General features: G+C 46.5%; 1 protein-coding gene across 13 annotated transcripts in view; it reads right to left on the bottom strand.

The window, feature by feature from the left end:
- The window catches only part of KTN1 (kinectin 1), a 91272-nt gene that overhangs the window by 53745 nt on the left and 10465 nt on the right, over positions 1-27062 (bottom strand). For 10 of the 13 annotated variants that reach the window (XM_054067739.1, XM_054067746.1, XM_054067747.1 and 7 more), the window contains exons 2-5: positions 8575-9125; positions 6850-6987; positions 4324-4491; positions 1133-1263 (exon numbers count right to left, since the gene is read on the bottom strand). In XM_054067739.1, the coding sequence (XP_053923714.1) occupies positions 1133-1263; positions 4324-4491; positions 6850-6987; positions 8575-9094 (957 nt within the window). In that variant the 5' untranslated portion in view covers positions 9095-9125. Of the gene's footprint in view, positions 1-1132; positions 1264-4323; positions 4492-6849; positions 6988-8574; positions 9126-20216; positions 20442-27062 lie in introns of those variants that run through there. The other 3 variants (XM_054067741.1, XM_054067743.1, XM_054067748.1) reach the window with 3 other exon arrangements.

Raw genomic sequence — 27062 nt, 5'->3', positions numbered from 1 at the left:
TGCTGTTCCAAATAAAATAGGCAATACCATTCCAAGTGGTATTCCACTACTAATGGGTGGTCAAGCACTGAAACAGGGACCCAGAAACAACGCGAAGTCTTTGTCCTTGGAGGCTTTAAAGTCCCAAATGGACAAGTTCTTGTGCAACAGTGCCAAATTCAACATTGACCCTGTTCTGAGGAGGCGGCTGTACTGTATGACCTCCTGAAGTCCCTTCCAACCCAAATGATGTGATACACTACTATATTGCAATAACTGCATTGACACACATCCAGTTCTGCATTTCTGTTCTGGTATCATATCTGCAGAAGAATACAGAACTGCAAGACTTGGAGTGTGACAAACAGGATGTTATAAGCACGAAGCGACAACCGTAATCAGTCATGGGATGGAGAGTAGATATTTGTAAGATATTGGTGGTCACCACTCTCTTCTGTCTTAATAAAGACATTTAAAAAAGAAAAATAAAAAAGTGCCAAGCACTGGCACAGGTTGCCCCGAGGGGCTGAGCAGTCTCAGTCGCCGAAGGCTTCAAGCAAGACAGGATAAAACCTCAGCAGTGTGGCCTGACCTCAGAGCTGGTCGAGTAGGAACACTGGGCTACAGACTGCCTGAGATCCTTTTCAAATCTGAATTATCCTATGATACTATAAAAAAATAACCAAAGAATGCAGCAGACCGGAACATATGGACCTATAACGGAGATTCTTCAAAACACAGAATTAGCCGGCCCAGTGCACAACCACAGCAGCTTTTTCTTTACTCCTACTATGGCTTATCCTGTTTACACACTCAAAGATCACTCCTGGAAGCCACCAGACAGCCTTCGACCATGCCAATGCAGCTGTATCAGCAGCTCTACATTAAACACCTTATTCTCTATGGTTATGTCTGCTCTTTAGGAGCAGTCAAAACCCATCAGCCTGTCTCGGCAGCCCATGAGATGGCAGATGGCAGCACAGAGACATCTGACAACTGCTTTCTGCATGCAAAGTAAGCACACACCAGCTGGAAACAGTCTTCTAAAGACAGAACACAGAAATGACAACAGAACACTGATAGAGCTAATTTGACAGCATATCTTCCAATTTCTGCTTAAGGGTCTTCTCCCTCCCAACCTGCGGTCATTCACCTTTTGCAGGACGTCATGAATGGCACTCGATTTTTCCTTTAACACCTCCACTATGTAACGGGCCTCGTCTTCGGTGAAGATCATGTTCTTCAAAGCCATTACAAAGTCTTTAAGTTTCACTTCAGCATTCTCTGCAACACAGAAGGGAGGATATATTTGCTTTGGACTCCATTATTTATTTATTTGAGGCAGAATTATTTATTTTGCCTCAAAACAGCATGTAGTGAGATATCATTGTGCATTATATTGAATTTCAGGCTGAAATGCCAAAAAAAAAAAAGTCAGGAACGTTCAGCAAAAATATCTCCACCACTTAAATCCAATAACAATCGCCCAGCTGACAGTTTTGGGAAAAAATCCTACCACTTTGTTTGTACAGTTGGTAACATTTATAGCGCTGCTAGCAAGAAGACAAAGCATAACACAGATTGTGAAGGAAAAAATAGCATGGATGTGAAAACTTGAAGAGCCCTTTCTAGTATATCAGAAGCCTGTATCAGCCACGGCGTGGCCAGCAGGAGTAGGGAAGTGATTGTGCCCCTGTACTCAGCACTGGTGAAGCCACACCTTGAATCCTGGATTCGGTTCTGGGCCCCTCAGTACAAGGAGGACATTGAGGAGCTGGAGCACATCCAGAGAAGGGAATCGAGCTGGGGAAAGGGCCGGAGAGCAACTGTTAGGAGGAACGGCTGAGGGACCTGGGGTTGTTTAGCCTGGAGAAAAGAAGGCTGAGGAGAGACCTCATTGCCGCCTACTGAAAGGAGGTTGTAGCAAGGTGGATGTTGGTCTCTCCTCCCAAGCCATAGGATGAGAGGAAATGGCCTCAAGCTGTGCCAGGGTAGGTTCAGATTGGACATCAGGAGAAATTTCTTTACCAGAAGGGTTCTCAGGTACTGGCAGAGGCTGCCCAGGGAGGTGGTGGAGTCCCCATCCCTGAAGGAATTTAAAAGATGGGCAGATTAGGTGTTCAGGGAAATGATTTAGTAGTGAACAGGTATGGTTTGGCTTGATGATCTCAAAGGTCTTTTCCAACCTAGCAATTCTACGATTCTAGTGTATTACGACAGTAATTCCAATTATGCTCCCAATTTAAAGGACAGCCTGGCTCCACAAGCAATAAGCAAATGACAAGATAATTGATTTAATAACCGGCACATTTCTGATTGCAACATATGGAAACCAGGAAAATATCCCATCTCTCTGAATTTGGGAATGAAACTGCTGCAGGAGTTCAGCAGAAGGAAGATCAATCAGCAAGTGTTTAAAGAGACACAAACAAGGAGTAACAGTTCAACTCAACTAATGCTATTACAGAAAGAAAAAGCATTTGTTCATAAAAAACAGGCTGCACATACATAGGTCATTAGGTGGCTCCCTAACTTAAGTAAATGGAAGCACAAATGCGAGGCATCCCATAGCTCTGTCAAATATCCACCAGTGCATGACAGTACATAAAGGGACTGGAAAGCAGGAGGGAGGAAAAAAAGGAAAAGTTTCGAAGTGATGTTTGAGATCAGAAAAGTGATCTTAAAGTCACTTAAAAGTGATGCAGAGATCATAGAACAGAATCACAGAATCATTTGGTTAGAAAAGACCTTTGAGATCATTGAGTCCAACCGCACCTGTCCACTACTAAATCCCATCCATGAGCACCTACATCTAGTCATATTTTAAACACCTCCAGGGACAGTGACTCCATCATGAGACCATGGAGAAGGATCCAGGTTTCCCACCAGAGGTACTAAACCAAACCACACACATCAAATCTCTCCAGAATGTGAAAAATCAATGAAGAACAAAGAAGTGCCAGTGAAACTTAGTCCCTAAGAGAAATCACCAAGCATAAAACCAAACAACTGAATAACAGAGTCCAGGAAGGCAGGCAGGGAGTGATGAGAAATTCTAGCACACCATCTCCTAGTCCTAAATCCAACTTCCTTTTGGCCACAGACTTCAGATGCCATCAGCGCTGCACTGACATCATCAATGCTGTTACCAGGAATATGTCAAAATCCTGAGACCATGGTCCAGTTCAGGAGTCTGCAGCAGCTTGGCCTGGGCCAGCCCGAGCCCTGCACTCCCTGAAGATGAGAAGGCCTTGCCCTTGCACCCAAGAAGCTTACAATTAGAAGAGGGGAAGATTTCTATATTGGGAGGGCAAATCCCAGCTGACACAGGAGAATTAGAAGCTCATGCAGAAGGTTACAGCTCACAAAGGAAATGAGAGGGGACGGACACACACGAGAGGCTTTGAAGCTTCAGGGCAGTAACATGCAACCACTGAGCTAGAAGCACAAGAGGAGCCTCAGCAAGTGGGAATCCAATCTAGGGACCATAAAAAGTTGCCAGCAAGTTTTCACGAGAGCGTTTTAGAAGACAAGTCTAAAAGGAGAGGTTCCAAAGAGTGCAGAGAGTAACCAGGCCACGCTGGGAAGGCAGCCCTCTGCACAAACCTGAGCAGGGAGTCACTGCTCAGCCACAGCACTAGGCTTTTCCTCTCCAGCTGCTCACAAATCCAAGGGTCTTGCCTCATGGCTCAGGCAGCCTGGCTTGTTCTGAGCAGGTCAGTGGCCCGTTTAAAGTTGCAGGGCATGACATGAATCACTGCAGGTCTCCATGGGAGAGTATGAAGGAAGCTCCTGTGTCCCACCCAATTCCAACTGCATCGAAAGGAAAATTCAAAGTCTTGCTGAAAGCTGCCAGACTCCATCTCCGAAGGCAATTTGGTTCAGGTAACTCTGAACAGCTCTCAGTGATACACACTGGCTGATCAGCCACAGCTACCTACACAAACAACCCCAGAGCCGCACTCCCACTGAAAAGCAGACTCCAACAGCCCGTGCTGAAAGCTCTAGAGTCTGTCACTGTTAGCAATGCCTGAACTATCGACTGTAAAACTAGCTTGCATGTCTCTGGGTGGTCTGTGATCACCCGTTCACTCACCGCGAGGACACAAAAGCCTACAGTCAGCGTCAAAAGGATTCAGATGGCGCAAAGCCCTTTCAATAGTGCCAAAGCCAGGGGAGAAATGAGCACAGACAAGACCAGTGTCCTGAAGCCACAAATGTTTTCCTCAAAGCGCTCCTTCATAGCAAATAAGAGGATTCCCCCTCGCCACATACACAACATGTTCTCCCTGTTCACCTTTGCAAGCGGGCTATGCCAGAGAGAATGTATTATCGGTTTCCTACCTTTATCCGTTTCATTCTTCTGTTTCTTGCCACCGCTGTTATGGATCCCTTCATTCACATTTTGTTTCACTACTTCAACCGCTTCTCGCTTTTCCAAAGTGCCTGCGTCAGAATTATCCATCAAAGGAATGTAAGTAGTTGGTTGAATGAGAGGTTCATCCACCAAAACTGTAATCAAAAGTCCACAGGATGAGTTAAAGCTTTGTAATAATTAATATCATCTCTAGAAGAGGGGCATAACATAATAGAGAGTTAGATTAAAGCATCTCCAACCACAGTAGTTAGTTGGTGATGCTCTCTCTATTTTTATTACCCTTCATAGCTTAACTCATTAAAGCATTTCAGGTAAGTTCATTGAATAAAAGTCTCTAAACACAGAGTAATTTAAATAGTTTCAATTAAATTTCTATTTCCAAAGTTGCCTTTTAGCATTTTAAAAAGCAGTAGAGAAGAACCTTCACATTTTGACTTTCATGAGAAAGCTGCACACAGCACAAAGGAGACTGGTTTACTTGTGGCTGCGTATGAAATCATTTGGCATCCCTGAAGCACGAGTACAGTCAAGTCTTTTTGTCCCCATTCTGCTAAAAGCTGGTATCGTCCTGCCAGCATTTTCACCCAGATTACATCACCTGCGAACTAATCTATTCATGCAGAACATGCAGTAGGGACAGCAATCAAGCTTTTCACTTAATGAAGATATCTCATCTGTCAAAGCAGGCTTTAGGCATCATTAATATTCAGAGAGGAACCCAGAGGTGCTGCCTGACCTCGAGTTTCCATTCAGGACCGTATAAACATAGCAAGGATCAGCCTTTGCCCAAAGAGCTTTTCTGCCAAGACAAAAGCAGAGAAGGGAAGATGAAGAGTCCCCGAACAACAGATACAACCAGCAGAGCTGGATTTGCTGCTGGCCCAGCTCCTGAGGTGCTGGTCCACACCACCTGAAGTATGCAAGACGATATGCACAGAGCCAGGCCACAGCAGGAAAGCTCACTGACCCGGCCATCCCAGACTGAAGGGCTGATGGATAACAGATGCCACGCAGCAGACTAGAGAGAAGAAATTAGGTGGGATGCAAAGTTTCAGGCATCAGTGCAAGAACAACACGCACTCCTGACTGCCAGAAAGCCAGTTATAAAACACTTTTGTATTCTGGCTGCTGTTACAGAACAGAATAGGCCAGATGGACCTTTCATGTCACCTGCTAGAGCCTTTCCACTTCAGCAGCTAGCAAACAGCTGCAAGCACACTTCAAACTCAGAAGCGAGGAGTCCTCTCCTCTAGCAAAAATATCCACCACCTAATCCAGTTACTATTCTCACCTTTTCCCTTCCTCTCCTTTCAAAATCTATTTAATATCAGACAATCAGTGTCAGTAACATCTGAAATACCCATAGCACTGTCCTAGCTAACCCAGATGCCCACGGCAGCTCAATTCTGCTCTGTCATTTCCGAGAGGTGGCTTTAAAAGCAAACAGCTTGCATCCAAATAATGCAGGAGGTCTTCCCGTGTAGCACTGACAGATCAGCTTTAACACTGGCTGAGCTGGTACTGACGCTTATTTGCCACATACAAATAAGCGAGTGGTCCATAAAATCAGCCCTCAGAAAAAAGGGCAATCAGGAAAAGCAAAGAGTCTGTAAAAGACAACCACATCCTAGATTCCCCATCACAAAGTTTCTTCTAGGAATGATTCAGAAGTTTTTCAGTTGTTACAACATTCTTGGAACCTCACCCTCTGGCTCTGACCAGAACCCACAGCTGATCTGGACCCCAATGACCTGATCAAACCATAAAGCAAACAGTGGCTGATATTTCTGCTTCAGAAGAGTTCCCCAGCCACCAGCTTCTTCATAGCTGTCCCAGTAAAGAAGAGCTCTGAGAAGCTAACAAGGTGGCCTTGGAGAACTTCATGGTCATGCTCTTCCCAAAAGCCACAGACACAACAGCACTCATTATAAAAAAAAAAAAAACAAAACAAAACAAAAAAAAACACAGAGGCAGAGTGAGCCAAGAAAAAGCATCTTGGCAGAGAACGAGGGATGACGAACAGTAAAGGCCTTGACAGCAAAGATGAGCAGTTTATGTTGGAGCAACAGCTAGCTAACAAAAGGACAATAAGAGAGGAAGGCAGTCAAAGCAGCCAGTTAGAAAACTGCAGTCTTGTTTGGGGCAGATGACTGCAGTGTCCCACACATGCCTTGCTCAGAGCAACTTTGAGGCTGCTCAGCTTATGCCTTAAGTCAATATATTACTCCTCAAATTGAGTGTGGATGTTCGGATCCAAAAGCACTCAGAGGAACTCACAGCATCATCCCGTGTTCACTGGTACCAGATGTTCACAAAATAAAACAGTGTCTCAGGCCAAACAATCTTTCCCACATGGAATTCCTGCTTTTTCAAATTAAAAGAGTTTCTCTTCCATGAGTTTTTTTTCGAAAGGAAGACAAACTAAAGCATGGATGGCAAAAAAGGCTTAACAGTCAGGTTTATCTGAATTAAGACACAGCCTGTATTCTCACCATTGTCAACTTTCTGCTTCTTTGCAGAGACTTTCTTCTTTCCCGACACGTTTTCTTCCTTTATCTCCTGGTGGAGCAGCACCGCCTCTTGCTTTTTGGCAGGAGATACAACAGAATCAGTCTTAGTCTCTTGATCATCTGTAACAGAGAAGTAAAACAATATGCTCTTCTGTATATTCTTATCACTTTTAAATCAGTAAATCTGTAATAACCACCAAAGGCCACTCCCAGAAAAACTCATGTATTTTAGATCAGAATACAAAGTTATCCGTATATATGTACACGCACACACTGACAAACACACACACCTCCCTTATCAGACAAGACCCTAGAGGAACAGAAAGGTTTAGCAGAGTCAAGAGCCACAGCACGTAGTGTTTTGACAGACAGGAATCTTATCTGCAGGCAGAACACACGGCAATGCAAGTGACAGCTGAACAAATCCAACCGAGGTCTTGCTGCAGCCGAGCAAACAGCGCATTACCCGTATTAGTTTTTCATTTGCAATAAGGACTTCATACCCTCCCAGGAATCCACTCTGGTATTTTACACACAAACCCCCAATAGCTACTGGGACTGTGAGAAGCAGAAAATAAGTGTTTCCCATTAGGAAACTGTTCTTTTCAACAGTTGTTTCTAGAGAGAAGGTTTTTATCATGTTGGACAGCCTGTGCTATGCAATCTTCTTGTCAGAGCTGCCACAGACAATACAGGGTTATGGTGTTCGCTCCTGTAATCCAGGATAAGAGTCAGTTGTGGCTGCCCTCAAACAGTGCTTGCAGACCACATTTTAACCATGCCACAGAGATTTTCAGAGAACACCCAGGAGCAAGGTTTGATATTTTTTTTTGTTTGGGTCTTTTTTCTCCCTTTTTTCAGTAAAAGGAAAAAACTACCAGACGAAGCAGCAATCTCGTTCTTTTTCCTCACTCCTTACAGCAAACCTGCTATGCCTGCATCCCAAAAGGACAATCTGCAAATACCTCAAGCTTCCCTTATTTCTGAAACTGGGTATTTTTATCCTTTTTTTACTTCTATTCCTAGTCGGACAACAACACAGAGATATTAACTTCTGGATACAGTCAAGGCAGTCACAGGCAATTCTGACCGCAGTTCTCTGTTCTAGGCTGGATGTTTCAGTTACAACAGCTGGATCAGTCTCCTTTTAGCATCAATTCCATTCAATTATAGGGTTGCAGCAGGTGGGAAGTGGCTGAAAGCGCTTCTTCCTACAAATCAACCACCAAACACACCTCTGTACATTAAGCCTGCACTTAAAGAGTGATCCATTTTGCACACTCTGCTCTGAAGTTTCCCTAGACGCCTTTCCTTATCAGAGCAATTACTCTTAGGACTCCACTTTGTCATGGCTTGACATCAAAATGTACACATCAAACATCTAATAATTCCTTTCAGGTAATCAAAACTTGGACAGCTTGAGAGCAAAGTAGTCAAACCATAGAGCAAAGCAGAGATACAAGCTGCTGTTTCACCTCAACAACCTTTAGTAGAAGAAAGCAAGGATGGGAGGAGGAAAACCAGAGCGTTGCTGCCAGATGAAAACAGGGAGAAAAAAGCAATAGCTTGTAAAAAGGAAAAGGTTAGAAATGAGCTTTGCCCCGCAGAGATCAGGCAGAACAGTTGTGAGAGAGACTCTGTGGCCTTGCAAAAAAGCAGAACACTGTTTTGGCGTTCTGTGCAAGAAGCATATGCAACATCAGATACCCATTCCATTTTTCTGCTTCTTCTGCCCAGACTTCTTCTTAGGTGCTCCCGATTCAGATGGTGGAGTGGGCTGTTTTGTAACAGGGACTGGATCTACTTTCTTGCCTGAAGACTTGGATCCTTCCGAATCCCTAGTTACATGATCATCTTGAACGGCCTTACACTGCTTCTTCTTCTTCTTCCGTACTCTAACACCAATAGATGCTTCAGTCACGTTCAAAGGAACTGGAGTGACATGCTCTTCATCCGTACTCAGGACATCAGAGAGCTTAAAGTCCCAAGGTGTACTTTCAGAGTCAGACTCGTAGTTGATCCAGTTCTGAGCTTCTTTCTTCTTGTTCTTCTTCTCCGTTTTCTTTTTATCAGTCTTGGTACGTGGAAACTTTAGGTCCCTTTTCTGTTTTGCAAGGACTTCATCATATGAAGGTGCTTTCATGAAAAGCCGGAAGAAAAGGAAGATGGCTACAATAACCACAAAAGGGATGAGGACGATGAAATAGGTAGACTCGTAGAACTCCATTGTGCTTTTTCTTAGCTATATCTAAAAAAACCTGTGGGGGGAAAAAAAGAAAAAAAAACCTAAGTTTTGAACAGAATCATAGAGTAATTTGGTTGGAAAAGACCTCTGAGATGCAGTCCATCCACTACTAAACCACACCCCCAAGCACCTCCTTTACCTGTCTTTTAAATTCCTCCAGGGACGGTGACTTCACCACTTCCCTGGGCAGCCTCTGCCAGTGCCTGAGAATTCTTTCAGTCTAGAAATTTTCCCTAATACCCAATCTGAACCTCCCCTCGCAAAATTTGAGGCCATTCCTTCTCACCCTATCACTTATTACTAAGGAGAAGAGACCAACACTTGCTTCACTACAACCTCTTTTTCGGGAGCTGCACAAAGCGATGAGGTCTCCCATCAGCCTCCTTTTCTCCGGGTTAAACAACCCCACGCCCCTCAGCCACTTCTCATAAGACTTCCCCTCCAGCCCCTTCACCTCCACTGCCCTTTTCTGAGCAGGTTCCAGTGCTTCTTGTAGCAAAGGGCCCAAAACTAAACAGATTTTCCTTAATATTATTTCCCTCTCCAACTATAAAACCAAAAAGAAGCTTTGCCATTGTTTTAGAGAAGCCTTAAAATAGCTTTTAACAAAATTACTGAACTATATCAATCGTAGAACAACTTCTGGAACCATTTACCATTTGCTCCAAAGCTGTTAGCCTGGACAGGGAGGAATTGCGCTTTGCAAGACTGCTGATCTTGGAGGAAAGCAGTTCTCTTGCCTTACCTTTCTTAATCCTCCTCATTCATAGAATCATGGAATGGTTTAGGTTGGAAGAGATCTTAAAACCCACCCAGTTCCAACTCCCTGCCACGGGCAGGGACACCTCCCACTGGATCCAGTGCCTCAAAGACCCATCCAACCCAGCCTTGAACACCTCCAGGGATGGGGCAGGCACAACTTCCCTGGGGAACCTGTGCCAGTGCCTCAGCATCCTCATCATGAGGAATTTCTTCCCAATGCCTAATCTAACCTTTGCCCTTCTAATTTAAAACCATTCCCTACCACTCCATCCTCTTGTAAAAAAGGCCCTTCTCAGCTTTCCTGGAGTCTCTTTCAGTACTGGAAGCTGCTCCAAGGTCTCCTTGGAGCCTTCTCTTCTCCAGGCTGAACAACCCCAACTCTCTCAGTCTGTCATTCCCCTTTCCCAAGTGAATTCCATAAAGCCAAAGCTTTTGAATTCAGAAATACAGGCTCTCCTTGCTTCTGAGTTGACAGAGAATTACTCTTTAAATACCTGATAATATTACATTTAAGGTTATCTCAACTCCTGGCTGTGCAGGAAGCTGCTATCACGAACTAGCTCACCATCCAACCACACGGACGTGCAATGGTTTGGAGCTTGGCTCTAGCTCAAGGAAAAGTTGTTACATGTAATAGTTTCTAGACAGAGAGGAGTTACTGTGATAATATATTTGTACAGTGCAGTGAGCAACACAGAAAGCAAAGAGTGGGAATGCTTATTTGAATAACTTAATAGCCAAATGAAAGACTAACATTTCAATACATTAATTATTCATCAGTTGTCTTAACATTAAGTCTCCTCCCAGTTTATACTCCTTTCTGTGTGCACACAGATCAGTGAAAAGGCTTGGGTCTGGAATTACATCCAGCACAGTTTCAGAAGGACTGAGAGGGATGGAAGAAAAAGCTTGTCTTTTGGGGAGAAAAAGCACAGATGCATAAAACCAGTTTGGAGCTTTCAAAATAATCAGTTACAGCTACCTGATAAAACCAGCCTCCTGCATTAAGCAATCCAATATTAATCATGTCTTGAAGGAAGCAGATCTTGAAAGTTTGTGTCAGCCAAAGTCAATATTGGATGCTTACGGGAGAAGCTAATCCCCAAAGCAAATATGTAATTAAGCAGATTTTCCACAGGTGTAATTAAGTCAGTCATTACAACATATTACTGTAACAATTACAATACCTAACCATGAGGAGCCCAGAACAGCCCACCTCTGCCTTGCTGATACATAAGCACACAGCTGGCCACAAATCCATCCAATTACTTCAGCCGAGGCAGGAGGAACCCACCCTGCACCCTACACATTTCCCAGTACCCAACACTAGATGCTCAAGTTAAATCACACGCTCAAAGAAATACACATTCATAGAATCACAGAATGGTTTGCGTTGGAAGGGACCTCAAAGCCCACCCAGTTCCAACCCCCTGTCATGGGCAGAGACACCTCCCACTGGATCAGGTCGCTCTGAGCTCCATCCAACCTGGCCTTCAACACCTCCAGGGATGGGGCAGCCACCTCTTCTCTGGGCAAACTGGGCCAGAGCCTCACCACCCTCACTGCAAAATATTGCTTCCCAAGATCTCACCTCAATCTCCCTTCTTTCAGCTGAAAACCATTCCCCCTCATCCTGCCCCTGCACTCCCTGATCAAGAGCCCCTCCCCAGCTTTCCTGCTGGCTCCCTTTAAGTAGTGGAAGGGGTTGTAAAGTATTTTGAAAAACCTCAAGACATGAGTGCCAGGAGGTGTGATGGTCATCACAACAGGACCAAGAACAAGCAGAAAGCGATGGTTTCTTTAAGACCAGAGAGGCCAGACAGTTAAAAGCTTCAGCTGCTTTCAAGAGGAGTCATAAAATGCATAATTATAACAGCTCAACTGAGTGGGGAATACAAACTGGACAAGATGAGCTCTGATCTCTGAGCTGGCTGAGCACCACTAGCTCTGCTGAGCCTCCGTCCGCCACCCGGCATCTCCCCTCCCTGCACTTAACTCCACTTGTGCAATGGGATCGTCTGCACCCTCCTCTGGATCCCGAGCATTGCAACACTGCATTTCAGAGCCTTCACAGACTCAGCTGCTGCTCCCACCTTCTTGCTCTCCAGGGCAAAGCAGAGCGTGAGCCAAATGAATGCTCCCTCCACAAACACTGATCAGAGGGACACAGATTTGATCTTCAAACTCCAGTAGGGAATTTCACATACACAAATCCAGCTTTTCACATGGAAGCAGGGTTCAGAAAAAACAAAAATGAATAAAAGCCTCAGGATGTTACTGGAATTGATTAAACACATCCAGGAATAGCAAATGAGCTCTGCTCTGATGGCAAGACACTGATTTCCTATCTCAGCCCAACATAAGCAATGGTATTTAAAATCCACCTCTAGAAGGAGGATCCCACTTCTGCTGCCTTGTGTGCAGAATGATAGGATGCCATCCTTCCCCATCCACCCCTTGTCAAGGTATCGTTATGAGGTGGCATCCTTGCCATGGGAAACACGGCTCATGCAGCTTCCAGTTGTCCTCTGACAACCTACAATTGCTAAGAGAGTTTCTCCACTCCCATTTATACTCCTGTGTCACACTGACAAGCCATCCAGGAAAAAAATGAAGCAATCTACAGGGATAAAAACACACTGTGCCACACAGAAAGAAAATGGACAAAGCATCTCCTCTTACTAAGCAAGAAACAAGTGAATGCTGTGTTAAAACACCTTTACATACCAGCTTAACTGTTCCTCAGGATTCAGTTTTACCATTCCTCCCATTCCTGTCAGCTATGGAAATGTGAGATAACCTCATAAAAATATTAGTGCTGCACGGGGACACCACAGCCCTTTCCGGGATGGCAGCACCAACTCTTTGCCCACTCGAAGCCACGGTCCCCAGGCAAGGCACGCCCAGCAGCAATCACACATGCACACCTCCACACTCTGCCAACAAGGCACAGGCACTTCAGCTGCTTTGAAATCACAGAATGGACTGGGTTGGAAAGGATAGCGCCCATCCAGTTCCAACATCCTGCCACGGGCAGGGACACCTCCCACTGGATCAGGTTGCTCCGAGCTCCATCCAACCTGGCCTTGAACACCTCCAGGGATGGGGCAGCCACCACTGCTCTGGGCAACCTGGGCCAGGGCCTCCCCATCCTCACTGCAAAACATTTCTTCCCAAGATCTCACCTCAATCTCCCCTCTTTCAGCTGAAAACCATTCCCTCTCATCCTGTCCCTGCACTCCATGATCAAGAGCCCCTCCCCAGCTTTCCCGGAGCCCCTTTCAATACTGGAAGCTGCTCTAAGGTCTCCCTAGAGCCTTTCATCCATATCTGACATTTAACCTGATACTTATCAGGTACATTTCTTTGAGCCCAGCTGCCCAGCACCCGTGCCAGGCTCCCCACTTGCAGCCACACTCCCGTCTCACCCATAAATTCAACAACTCACATCATCCCTTGAGTCATTCTGAAATAGGGAAACAAACCACACTTGTCCCAGCCCGCACACAGACTCAGTTACTGTTCCCATGCTGTGTTTAACGAAAGAATTGCACTTTTGTTCCCCTGAACAGAGGCCGTGCCACAGAAAAATGACCATTTCTGAACACCGGTGCAGTGCTATTGCCCACACCTGGCGTCCTCCACCAGTTAATGCTGCCCTGTATTCTCTAAAACGCCCTCCACTTTTTGCATTTCAATCTCGAGTTTCACCCTACACAGATACCACATTTTGCAGGATATTCATCCTGTTTAGGACCAGGGGATTAGCTTACTTGAGAAGATAGAAATAAATTACAGCTCCATCTGGCTAATGAGTCACTCCTAGCTTAGCCCCAGCACGTTAGAAGCACGGCTTCTGCAAATGCTTGGGTCCTAAGATGCACATTAATCTTTAGAGATTTCTGCCTCTTTGAAAAACCAACATGAAAGGGGGGAAAATACAGGTACCAAGGTATTTTTTTGTTTGTTTAAATACTAAGCAGTTTAAGAGATACCACATGTATGATTTAGCTAAGGCAACAGCTTCTTTAATTGGGGTATTTTCCCTGGGATTTTCTCAGGCTGGCAAGCTGCCTAAAAGGAAGCCCTAGCATTCAACAGTCACTGGGAACATCTCTAGTCAATAAATTCCTCAAATGGGTAACAGTACTCCTTTCCTTGATCCGCACCCAATTAGCAACACGCTCCAAACAACCCAGCTGCAAAGAGGAGGCTCTCAAGAACAGCTTCACTACCAAACCCACCTTCCCCAAGAGCTCTTCAGGAAAGGATGCCTAGCAACTTAGGCAGGACAAGGAAACTAAACTAAACTAAACTCTTTCAGCTTAAAACCATTCCCCCTCATCCTATTGCTGCACTCCCTGACAAAAAGCCCTTCCCCAGGGTTTCTGTAGCCCCAGATAAAACCATAGAAACATTTGGTTGGAAAAGACCTTGGAAATCAAGTCCAACTGTTCAGTACTAAATCAGATCCCTGAGCATCTCATCTACCCGTCTCTTAAACACCTCCAGGGATGGGGACTCCACCACCACACTAGGCATCCCTTGTCAGTGCCTGAGAACCCTTTCCGTAAAGAAATTTTTCCAGCTCCTCAATGTCTTTCTTATAGCGAGAGGCCCAAAACTGGACAGAGTATATAAACCAGATCTGTCACAGGTAAAATATAACAATAAACGAGATGTTTAGCCACTCCACGCCAACTCCTCACCCACACAGCAGGAGCAACCAACTCTCTGACTTCGTTCATTAACCAACTAAAGCACTGCTAGGCTCAAGATCTCAAACCCAGAGGTTCTAGAACTTAGGCTGGTTCAGGTTTTGTTTTTCAAACAGCCCTAATGCCACTGAAAACCCACGATGTGCTCTCCACACCTCAAGATGAGACAACAGCCAGCAGAGCTTCTGAAAAGTGACACCAAGATGCAGAGAGCAAAAGCTGAGCTGTCAGAGCAAGAAGCAATTCCAGCCCATCAAATCTTCTCTGAGCTCATTAACACCTGGCTAACTTCACCGGGTAAGCAACGTCAGGAACAACTTGTCAACAACTCAACATCCTTCTCAGCCTTCCCATTCGAGGGAAACCCATTCCCAAAAACCACACTGCCCAGTGAACACCAGTGAGGAGCTGACTACACACGAAAACTGGTTTTAAGACAGGAAAATAAGGTGTCACCTATCAATCTTACCAGCCACGTATGGAAGGGAAAAGGCACAATTCCTGATATGATCACACATGATCTCATAGGTCACTTCTAGAATTGTACAACTTAGAGGCACACGCAAAGCACCCACAAAAGCCAAAGGTCTAAAAGATTGGGCCAGTTTTAATCCGGGGGGGGGAACAAACAGCACTTCAGGCTTCGAATTTCTTGTATTTAAATACTTGCCCTGACAGCATGATTTATGCAGCAGCAGAAGAAATCTGTAGACACTCGAAATCACACACAGAGCGATTCACATTGAAGTCCCTCTTTGCTGGAAAGGGGACCTGTTCGAGTGAGGCTCAGCAGTGCTGCAAACAGCAAGAGGAGGATGAGACTTGTCAATAAATCTTGCTCTTCTTCACTTGATTACACTGATACAATTAAGCCATTTGCAGAGCGCAACCTCAGTGCTTCAAATGCCCTCTAGGTAAATATTTTTCATTCCAAACGTGCTGCTGTTTGTACCATCTGTCGGGCTCTGGCTGCTCTCAATTGCTTGATGTTAGTTAACACAGACACGTTATTTATTAAATTCCAGAAAGAAGAAGGGTTGCTTCAACAAAAGCCTTTACTTTTAGGAGTTTTTTGATACAACTTTAGAGCCAACGCCTGACAAAACACAGCAGCAACACCATGAGCGCAACACTGCTACAAGACACGGCCACCACTACCTGGCAGATGACCTTGCTCTCATCCAAGGGTTTGCCAGGAGCAAGAGGGAGTTTTCCATCGCAGCCCGGCTGTCCAGGCAAGTTCACACAAGCTAAGGCAGGGCAGGGATATACCGTGCAGCAGCTGACGCCCTGAAACCACCTGGGCTGCAGGATAAAGCTCAGAGTTGGAATTAGCATCAGTGAAAGTGGAACCAGCAACCTCGTATTTATCCAGGGATAAAAGCATGTACAGCAGCTGTCGGCACAGAGTGAGGAATGGGCTGGAAAACCACACTTTGTCCTCCTGCTCAGCAGCTTGCCCGAATACACCAAAGCTGTGCAGACTGTCACACCATGGGGTTCACCAAAGCATGAGGAACAGACACATCTTAAAAAGTCTAAGGAAACCAAAGCATTCCTTGAAGCTTTGTGAGAGGGATGTTATTTTGGATAAAACTGGCAGCCATCAGGGTCAGAGGAAAGAGTTCTTGACCCCACCAGGCTCCAGAAACTGCAAGTTTTCCCTTAAAACCACTGACTTTTTAACATACACCTTATCTCCAAAGTCAGAAGAATTATCTTTACACTACCTTCTTCCACAGTGCCTGTGAAGATTCAGAGGTCTCTTAATTCCAAGCAGAAGAGGGATGGGGAGGACTGTAACACTCTCAGCATTACACAGCATGCCTGCTTCTTCCCATTGCTACTAACTGGCAGTACCTGAAGCTTCCCTGGCTCCTTCCTTCATACGCTCACATACAGACATGCTCTGCCAACACCACCATGAACTATTCGGGAGGCATTTGAACACCTGAGCAGCCAGCTCGCACTCTTTCAGGTAAGCGTTTCCCCTTCCTTGCTCTCCTTGCAAGCTGCGACCTGATCCAGCATTTGTTCTTCAATCACCACTTGCTTCTGCGCACAGGGAAGTGGGAAAATACTTCCCAAAACCCAAAGGAAAACACGATCGCTGCACTTTGTCAGACTCTCACAAAGGACCTAAACTAAAGGTTTAATGCAGATTTCCTCAGCTTGTGGTTTTGCTCACATCCCAAGCGGGCAGCAATAGCAGCCAAGGTCACTCCCTCACACAGCATCTCTGAACAGCCAGAAAATCCCCCATTCCATCTGTTGCGTTATACCAGACGACATGGTTCAACAGCAAAAAAAAGGCTGTACAAGCAGCCATACAAATCCAGCAGCCTGCACAGTCCTGCTGATGTTCAGGCAAGGAAAGATACCAGCACAGCTGCTCAGGGAGGCGCTGCCTCTGCAAGCTGGGCAGCAGACAAGTCTCCCTTCTCCATAGCTGCCAGACAGAGCCAAGAATCCCAGCCAGCAAGGCAGCCGCACCTTTCAGCCACATTTTAGAGAAGAATTAAGTTTACATTTCTAATCGTCTCTAACATACTGACTTGATTAAAACCAGCCTTCCCTGTTCGCACCGCAGCGCTGCCCAGCTGCACCGCAATGCACAGCTTTGTAACAACAGAAACATGGAATGGTTTGGAACAGAAGGGACCTTAAAGCCCATCGAAGTTCCACTCTCCTGACACGGGCAGGGACGCCTCCCACTGGAACAGGTTGCTCCAAGCCCCATCCAACCTGGCCTTGAACACCTCCAGGGATGGGGCAGTCACCACTGCCCTGGGCAACCTGGGCCAGTGTCTCACCATTCTCATAGGGTTCCTAAAATCTCCCCTCCTCCAGCTTAAAACCATTCCCCTCATCCTATCCCTGCACTCTCTGATAACGAGCCCCTCCCCAGCTTTCCCGGAGCCCCTTTCCACACTGGAAGCTGCTCTAAGGTCTCCCTGCAGCCTTCTCTTCTCCAGGCTGTACAACCCCAACTCTCTCAGCCTATCCCCATATGAGACGTGCTCCAGCCCTCACATCATCTCCATGGCCTCCTCTGAAGCCTTACATCTTATTTTCTTCTCTTAAAAACAATACATCTCAATAAACCCAACACTGATTAACTCATTCATTCTGCCTGTGCAGGTAATGCCGGAACTTGGGGTTTGGCCAAGGCCACAGTAACACAGGATTACATACTAAAAATAAGAGACAAAGCTAGCAGATTACAGGCCAAAGCTGAGTTCAGATTCCCAGCCTGAGCAGCAGCTCAGCATGTCATTTAGTTTTCAAGCATCCAGGGGTCTCTTGTAACATAAACCCATAGAGCAGGAGAAGCCAGGTGCAGATTTAAGCCAGGAATCTTGGATCAGCCAGGCAGCAGCATTAAACACACACAACCGCACCTGAAGTGTGTCTGTGCCCAGCACCTGGACAGGAGGGAGGAATCTGGCCCATTTTGTTATTCTGATCAGCTGTCTGGAAAGCTAACAGCCATTTGTACAAGCCCAGTTGATGCGACAGTCCACAGCAGCTTGGATTTACAACACACAAAAGCCATTTACACAAGTTTGAAAACACTACGCACCTCAACAAAGTCCTTTTGACATCTGTCACAGCCTGTTGTATAAATACAGACTCACAGTATAATCTTCACCTGGGATTCACAGAAAGCATCAGAGTACAGCTACCATCTCCTGAAACCAGGGGCGCATGCAATATGGCAGCTCCGATGCCGTACCAGGGCTCTTTCACCTCGCACAGCACCCTTTGCTAGGGCACAGGACTTCTGCGTTAGCAGCACAACTGTTCGCACATCCTTTGGCTGGGGTCACATAGCTGCTCCTCACCCACCTTATCCCCTGCTGTCTGCTGACACAAAAAAATCAGAGAATGGTTTGGGTCAGAAGGGACCTTAAAGCCCATCCAGTTCCACCCCCTGCCATGGGCAGGGACACCTCCCACTGGATCAGGTTGCTCCAAGCCCCATCCAACCTGGCCTTGGACACCTCCAGGGATGGGGCAGCCACCACTGCTCTGGGCAGCCTAGGCCACAGCCTCACCACCCTCACAGGAAAACATTTCCTCCCAAGATCCCATCTCAATCTCCCCTCTTTCAGCTTAAAACCGTCCCCCCTCGCCTTATCCCTGCACTCCCTGATTAAGAGCCCCTTCCCAGCTTTCCTGGAGCCCTTTTCAGTACTGGAAGCTGCTCTAAAGTCCCCCTGGAGTCTTCTCCAGGCTGAACAATCCCAACTCTCTCAGCCTGTCCTCACAGCAGAGGTCCTCCAGCCCCCAGATCATCTTTGTGGCCTCCTCTGGACTCGGTCCAACAAATCCATGTCCTTCCTGTGCTGAGGACTCCAGAACTGGACACAGGACTCCAGGTAGGTCTCACGAGAGCAGAGTGGAGAGGCAAAATCACCTCCTTCAACCTGCTGGACACATTGCTTTGGATGCAGCCCAGAACATAACCACATACATCGTCATTTCCAAAGCTGGCTCTGCCAAAAGAAGGCAGGCGAAGGGTCTCCACCATCAGGGTATCCGTCTGTCTTACTCCAACACTGCTTAATCCTTTTCTGACAAAGGAATAAGTTACTCTAGCGTAAGTATATTTATTCTGAGACTTCTGCCCCTACCCTCGCCATGCTCTATTACTTTACTTTGATCAAAACAAGCTCTACGGACCCGCAGCAATCACACAGTTGACTCCTCTCTGCTCACAAATGAGGCAGAGCCTCAAATTCCAAGCAAAAAAAAAAAAAAACGTTTGAAGATCATCTATTGAGAAATTTGTGGCCACTACAGCCCTTTCAGTTACTCACAAACACTTCAGTCTCTGCAAGCATGGAAGGACAGAGCAAAGCAGGTACAAGAAGTAGCTGCTCAGTACTCAAATTCCTCTCATACTTGCACAGCAATTGGCAAAGAAGAAACATCTGGAATGAACCTTTTTCCTTTTCCCAGTGCATACAGTAAATATAACTAAGTATACATTCCTGAATTGTGCATTCTTGTTCAGATTTTAAAAAAATAAATGTTAAATAAGAGGAGACAGAAACAAAGGAAGAAAACGCCTCCAGTCCAGCTTTTCTTTTTAGCAGAGTGCTGTGAAAGTATGAGCGGCATCCGAGAACCGGGAGGCTAATGTTCATTAAATAAAACCAGCCCAAGGTTTTATAGACAAGAGCTGCAAACAGCCAAGGGAAAGAGCAAGTGCACCATCTGCCTATGCATCCCAGAAGAGGCGATTACCTCTCCGTGAGCCTCACACGGCCCCACCAACACCGTTGCTTCTCAGGCTGCCTGGCAGGAACAGCACCACTGCCTGTACCTCACCTCACCTCCCCAGGCAGGTACAAGCTGTTCCCCCTACTTTGAATCCGGGGAAAAGCAGATGTCCTCAGCACCAGCACTACAGGAAAACCACAACAAATTGCAAACAAGGATGGCATTTTGCGTAGGGCATGTATTTCTGCAGTTTGCACACACCCACAAAGAGGTTGTTCTTTATTGTTCAACTCTTCTAACTTCTCTTCAATTTTGCCCTTAACCATATTGGTTGGATGACATTTTATTCCACTTGCTTGAATTACCCCAGACACACCAGAGAGTTCCCAACCTACCACTCGTTCTGTGGGTCTCCGTGCTAAAGCTTGTCTCCAAAACTCTCACCAAAGCAGCAGCAGCAGCAACACAGAAGCAAAAAAAATCCAACCCTGAAGGATTAGCAAGTCGCTCAGAGCAATTTTTAAGCAGGTCTGTATAGCTGAGTTTATTAACCTTTGTACCTCCACACCCTGACGGCACAGAGACTGCCAAAGCTATCCCACAACCAAGCCACGTACAGCCCGAGTGTCGCACTGCTTGCACTGAGTTTCCACCCACGCTGAATGAGGTCTCGCAGGCACTCGAGGAGGGAAGGGCATGCGTGCGCAGAAGAGACGGCACAGGAGGAAGAGAAGAAGCCTCAAAATAAGTGAGGCAAATTGGACATTTTCCTATAGCAACGCAACACCGAAGTTTTCCTGCAAGAACGTATTTAATTCATGGTAGGAGTATTAACTTTGTTCATATCAGAATTTCTTTCCCCTACAAAAATAAACCAAAGTTATTCTCAGTATGGATACCATAAAAGTGACTTTCTCCAGACTTGGTTTGAAATGTGGATTTAATAGATTGAGAACAGAAGAATTCTTTTGCCAACAAAGACAGGTATTAACCCAGGAGAATCTACTTAGCATCAGATTCCTTAACCATACCAGATTTTACTGCAGCGTGTGGCCACAGTCCTTCACCCTGTTGCGAAAGGAACAAAGGAAGAGGAAATGACTAATCATGGCAGCAGAACATTAATATATTTTGGTATGTGGAAAGGGAAAAAATCTAGCGTGTATTTTTAACGTTCCCAACAGCAGAAGGCACTGCCATACGTACACCAGCTGCCATAGAGGCTCGGCAGCTCCCGGGAGAGGAAAAAGTGAAGTTGTGTCCCAGAGAAGAGTTCTGTATTTTACATTTCCCAGCATAAGCTCTGGTGGAAGCACAGCGCACTGTGGCGGGAGCGTGGTTTGTGAGTCGGCTGATGATGCCTTTGCCCAGACACGCCTGGAAAGGAGGCACGGCTGGGGCAAACAGCACTGCCTCAGTGATAGTGGGTGCACTTTGACTCTACCTGGAGCTGAAGCCCAGCCTAGAGAGGGGTTCCAAAGGGAAAAGGTGAGAGTTTCTTGGAGCGCTGCCACCAGCAGGAACTCCTGTGAGTCCCACTGCCACCCAACTCTGCCAAGCAGGGGATGCCCTCACCCACAAGCTGATTAAGAGAATGATGGAATGGTTTGGAACAGAAGGGACCTTAAAGCCCATCCAGTTCCAACCCTCTGCCATGGCCAGGGACACCTCCCACTGCATCAGGCTGCCCAAGGCCCATCCAACCTGGCCTTGAACACCTCCAGGGATGGGGCAGCCACCACTTCTCTGGGCAATGTGGGCCCAACCACCCTCACAGGAAAACATTTCCTCTTAAAATGTCATCTCAATCTCCCCTCTCTCAGATTAAAACCATCCCCCCCATCCTCTCCCTGCACTCCCTGATAAAAAGCCCCTCCCCAGCTTTCCTGGAGCCCCTTTCAGTACTGGAAGCTGCTCCAAGGTCTCTCCTCTCCAGGCTGAGCAACCCCAACTCTCTCAGCCAGGGGAAGAGAAGTCTCTCACTGTCCCACTGGAATCTGTCAAATCACAGCTCACCCACATGTTGCAGAGCACAACCCCATCCCACACCCCCCCAAGCTCAACTCCCCCAAACTCCTCAAGACTCTCCCATCACACACACACACATGCCAAGGGGCCAGGCTGCCAGCAGAACACTGTGCCTTCCCTGCTTTCCTCACCAGCAGTTTGCCACAGCAAACCAAGCCACCGGTGTCCCAGTACAATTGGATTTAATAGCTGGGTTTTAATCCCATGCTCCCCCCATAGGGAGCTCTTTGGGGCAGCCATGGTAACCGATTTGCTCAGAGAAACGGGGCAGAAGCCTGAAGGACTACAGCGATAAAAAAAAAATCATCATGGTTCCAAAATTAGAGCTTTCAAACTCCTTCCTAAAAGAGATCAAACCCAATCAGTCCAGCAACAGCCTGCTACAGTCGGTCGTTTGTGCGGTGGGATGGCAAACACAAAAGCATTGCTCGCTCAGTAAGAGAGGAGCTGGACCGCTGCCTGTCTATCCTGCTGCAATTGTTCCCGCACTTCATAATTAAGGGCTACAATTCACCCTTTTTCTAGTGCCAAACCCCAAACAACTCATAACCAAACCATTTGCAATACCAAAGTGAGAAGCTGCTGCTGAACCAACTGTAATCACCAGCTCCAACACTGCTAAGGGCAAGAGATGCAGAGAAACTAATATTTCATGTTCCTGCAGAGGGATTTGTAATCAACCACCCTGTACACAGCCAGAAGCTTGAAGCTTAAGCAGGTCTTTACCCTGGTATTGCAAAATGACAACCCCAGTCATTCCATCAACACGATTTTCCCATTATTTCTGTTCAGTCTGCTGTTACAGGCAGCTATACAAAGCGATTGGACCACTGACAAAAATAAAAGGGCTTCGTTAACCTCTCAGTGACTCAACAATCCCATTGTTAAACAGCAATGGACACAAGGAGAAGCTGACAGCAGAGTGATGCTCTCCTCTATCTGAATTCATGGAGGAAAATGAGATGGATCTGAACTGGAAACGGGCTGCAAGTTAAAGGAGAGTTGTTAACTCATCAAGGGAAAATCAGAACTCTCAAGTGACTGTGAATCACATCAGATCTAGATGCATTTGTGGTTTCTTCTAACTACCCAAAGTTTTAAGACACTTGATCCAGGCTGTCAGGTGCCCACCAAGCCACTCCTTCCCCCCTGTTCTCAGCTGGACAGAGGAAAGAAAGTACAACAAACAGCTCGTGGGCTGAGATACGGACAGGGAGAGATCACTCTCCAACTACCATCAAAAACTAACTCAACTTTCATTTATTGAATCAGAAGGGTAATGAGAAGTAAAACCTGAGTCTTCAAACACCTTCCCTCCATCCTTCCCTTCTTTCCAGGCTAAGCCTTACTCCCTTATTCTCTGCCTCTGCCCCCTTTCCAATGGCACTGGGATAGAGGGAATGGGGGTCGTGGTCAGTTCATCAAATATTGTCTCGCCTGCTCCTTCCTCCTCAGGAGAGGGCTCTCACTCTTCCCCTCTCACAAGAGACAGTCGTCACAGGCTTCTCCAATCCTTCCCACAAACAGCAGTTCTTCAGGAACTGCTCCAGCATGGGTCCCTTCCACGGGGTGCAGTTCTTCAGGAACAGACTGCTCCAGCGTAGGTCCCCCACAGGGTCATAAGCCCTGCCAGCAAACCTGCTCCAGGGTGAGCTCCTCTCTCCATGGGTCCACAGGTCCTGCTAGGAGCCTGCTCCAGCATGGGCTTCCCACAGGGACACAGCCTCCTTCAGGCATCCACTTGGTCCAGCATGGGGTCCCCCACAAGCTGCAGGTGGACATATGCTCCATTCTGGACCTCCATAGGCTGCAGGGCAGAGCCTGCCTCACCATGGTCTTCAGCGTGGGCTGAAGGGGAATCTCCGCTGCAGCACCGGGAGCACATCCTCTCCTTCCCTTCTTCACTGACCTTGGCAGCCAGAGTTGTCTCTCTCACATATCCCCATTCATCTCTCCTACTGCAATTGCTATTGCATGAAGTTTTCTCCTTCCTTCTTAACTACGTTAATCCCAGAGCTGCTACCACCATTGCCAATTCACTCAGCCTTGGCCAGCAGTGGGTTCATCTTGGAGCCGGCTGGCACAGGCTCTATCGGATATGAGGGAAGCTTCCGGCAGTTTCTCACAGAAGCCACCCTTGCGGTCCCCTCACTACCAAAACATGGTGATGCAACCCCCCCAATACTATTTACAGCATGCGTTATGTCTAAGTAGTTGAGTGATTCCAGTTTTCTCTAAAGAGAGAGTGTGATTGCTCCATGAAAATTACTGTAAACGTGGCACACACCCAGATAACGAGAGCATCAGAAACCAGCACTTGAAACAAGATTTCTGCACCCCATTATTAGGCTAAGTCTTGATAATTCTTCACCTAGAAAGGGAGAAGAAATCAACAGGCAGGGCTTTTCTCCTTTTCTCCATGTACAACACAGTGAAAAGTGCAAAAGGTATCCATCAGTGAAACAACCAAAGTGCACAGAGCAGTAAAACTCAATAGTACGCAGTTACTTCTTAATCCTGAGAATGTAAAAAGGCAACTTCAGTGTAGGGCAGGCAACAGGAGGAACACAGGCTCAATACAGAAGTTGCTATAAGTTGACACAGGCACCATAAATAGAGTTGCCATCAACACACACAGCCCAGCTACCAAACCAGGACTTCGGAAGTACGAGTACTACAAAGGCTGGAATTGCCGCCTCCTCAGCCTGCACAGCTGGGTAAGCACTGCATCAGCCAGCCTATTTTGGCTGTTATTACTGTAAATCCAGAGCTGCGATTCAGAAAGACACAAAAACATGAGAAAACCCAAACAGCCAGGCTTGAGCAGGCACTACTTGCTCCCCTCACCTCCCTCTGTGCGTGTACAGCTACACTGCTCTAACTACATCCAAGAGAATGGGCCATACCCATCGGATCAGCTTCCTCCAGCTCCTACCTTGCAGGGTGGGGTTCAAGCCAGAGGACAATGCTGGCCGAGGAACAAGTGGGTAATAATGAGTTGGGAACACATTCTGATGGCAAGTTGGACAAAAGGTTCTCAATCTTTAATACAAGGGGGTACTCAATGCGGTAATGCTATATCTGCAGCCTCCACAGAGCATGGGTGCTGCATTTTATTTCTCCTGGCCACGTAGCAGCAATGTAGGATCACAGAATCATTTGGTTGGAAAAGATCATAGAGTCCAACTGTACCTGTCCACTCCTAAATGAGATCCCCGAGCACTTCATCTGCCCATCTTTTAAACACCTCCAGGGATGGGGACTCCACCACCTCCCTGGGCAAGGGCCCAAGAACCCTTTCTGTGAAGAAATTTTTCCTGATGTTCAATCTGAACCTGTTTTGATGCAGCTTGAGGCCATTTCCTCTCGTTCCATCACCTGTCACTTCAGGGAAAAGACCAACACCCACCTCGCTACAACCTCCTTTCAGGCAGTTGTAGCAAACTCCTACTCACCACTCCCTTCACTGACCTACTGAGGTAAGCCAGAGCCCCAGGACTGCAGAGAACACATTTTAACTGATACAAAAGGCATCTACCACTTTTGGTAGCAGCAATCCATAAGTTTTAATCCACTAGGAATGACACCTGCAAAAAGAGGGGTGGATTCTATTGCAACTGTGCATTGAATTTAAAATAATTTGCTCAATTAAAGCATCATGCTGTATTCATCAAACCCTCAAGCACAGGGAGCGTGTAGAAGTGCACTCACTGGAACCGGCTGCCCGGGGAGGTGGTTGAGTCACCATCCCTGAAGGTATTTAAAAGACAGGCAGATGAAGTTCTTCGGGATATGATTTAGTAGTGGACAGGTATAGTTGGGCTTGATGATCTCAGAGGTCTTTTCCAACCTAGGAATTTTATGATTCGGGACTTAATTTCGACCACAGAAACTTCTGCTGCTAATGGGCTCCCTGCAACATTGATACGTTGACCTTCTGCTCCAACACCAGCTGAAAGCTGAGCAGACTCTCATCACCCAGACTTCCACAGCAGATATGGGTTAGTTTGGCCGCTCCGTAGCAAAGCTGTCCTTCAGCATTTACCCTTAAGTATGTTATCACACAGGGACGAAACACTTCCACATCCAAGCTGTAGAACGTGGTGCTGTTGATACTCTTCGAAATATTAATTATGAGTTTCAAAACAGTTAAGGATCAAGAAAGGCTTTAGAAGCAATCCCTGCAGCACTGCACTCTGCCAGTTAACCCACTGTATTTCAAAGTATAAATTACATTACGAGCTCAAATCTTTAACTCAGTTTAAAAGCACAACATGATGTTTCAAGGATTGCTGCTGAAATGTGGTCGTCTCCCTACTGAAACAGGTGAAGCCTTGAAGTTCTGCTCTGCTCTCCTTCCCGACACTGCTGGTAGCCCATTTATCAAGGGCAGCACTAATAGCTCACCTCATCGTCCACCTCAAACATCTCCTGCACTGCAACAGAGACCTCGCTGGTTATAGCTCCACCGAGACACCATCCTTTCAGCTTCCACACCGAGGAGGCATGCTCCTAAGCAGCAGCATCATACATTCCTCTCCACAAGGTTTCTTTTCACCTTGTTAACCTCTCCGTGCTTCACTGAACAGTCTGTTGAAGAGGCTCACATACTGTGCAATGATACACAGCATCGTCTCATCGTGTGGATCCTTTGGGATCTGGCCAGGCAGTTTGAGAAGGTCACACACACTCAGAAACCAATGCAGGAGTCCAGCAGACTCCAAGGCAATATCTGCATCTTGTCTCAAACACCCTGAGCAGGAAACCAAGCTTCCCTCCAGCACCAGGGAAAAAAGGCTCCAGGTCCTCCACAAACCTGCTTAACACACTCGAACTACACCAGGGCCTCATGGTTAAGCACTACCTTCCTCATGTGGATTCCCCAGGTGTGTGATGCTGAGGCTCGCTGATGTTTCTCCAAGTAGCAGCAGCTCAGCAGAGCCTGCAACACCCCTTTGCCATACTGGTTCCCATTCCACAATCCAGCATAATGTTGAGAGTTGGGACGAGGACACACATCAATCACCCCAAAAGATGTGTTCAAAGTGCACCTCTAAGAGTTTCCTGGTTTTCTCCACTTGTCACCTAACGACCAACCTTGTGACAGTTTCCTAAAGGGACTTCAAATATGCATTTCACGCATGACAGGGGTTGGAACTGGATGATCTTTAAGGTCCCTTCCAACCCAAGCCATTCTATGATTTTCAGAATTT

The sequence above is a fragment of the Cuculus canorus genome, chromosome 5 (genome assembly GCF_017976375.1).
Source record: "Cuculus canorus isolate bCucCan1 chromosome 5, bCucCan1.pri, whole genome shotgun sequence".
NCBI classification, from domain to species: Eukaryota; Metazoa; Chordata; class Aves; order Cuculiformes; family Cuculidae; genus Cuculus; species Cuculus canorus.
The sequence above is the reverse complement of the archived record's forward strand: the minus strand, read 5'-3'. Positions and strand labels throughout refer to the sequence as shown.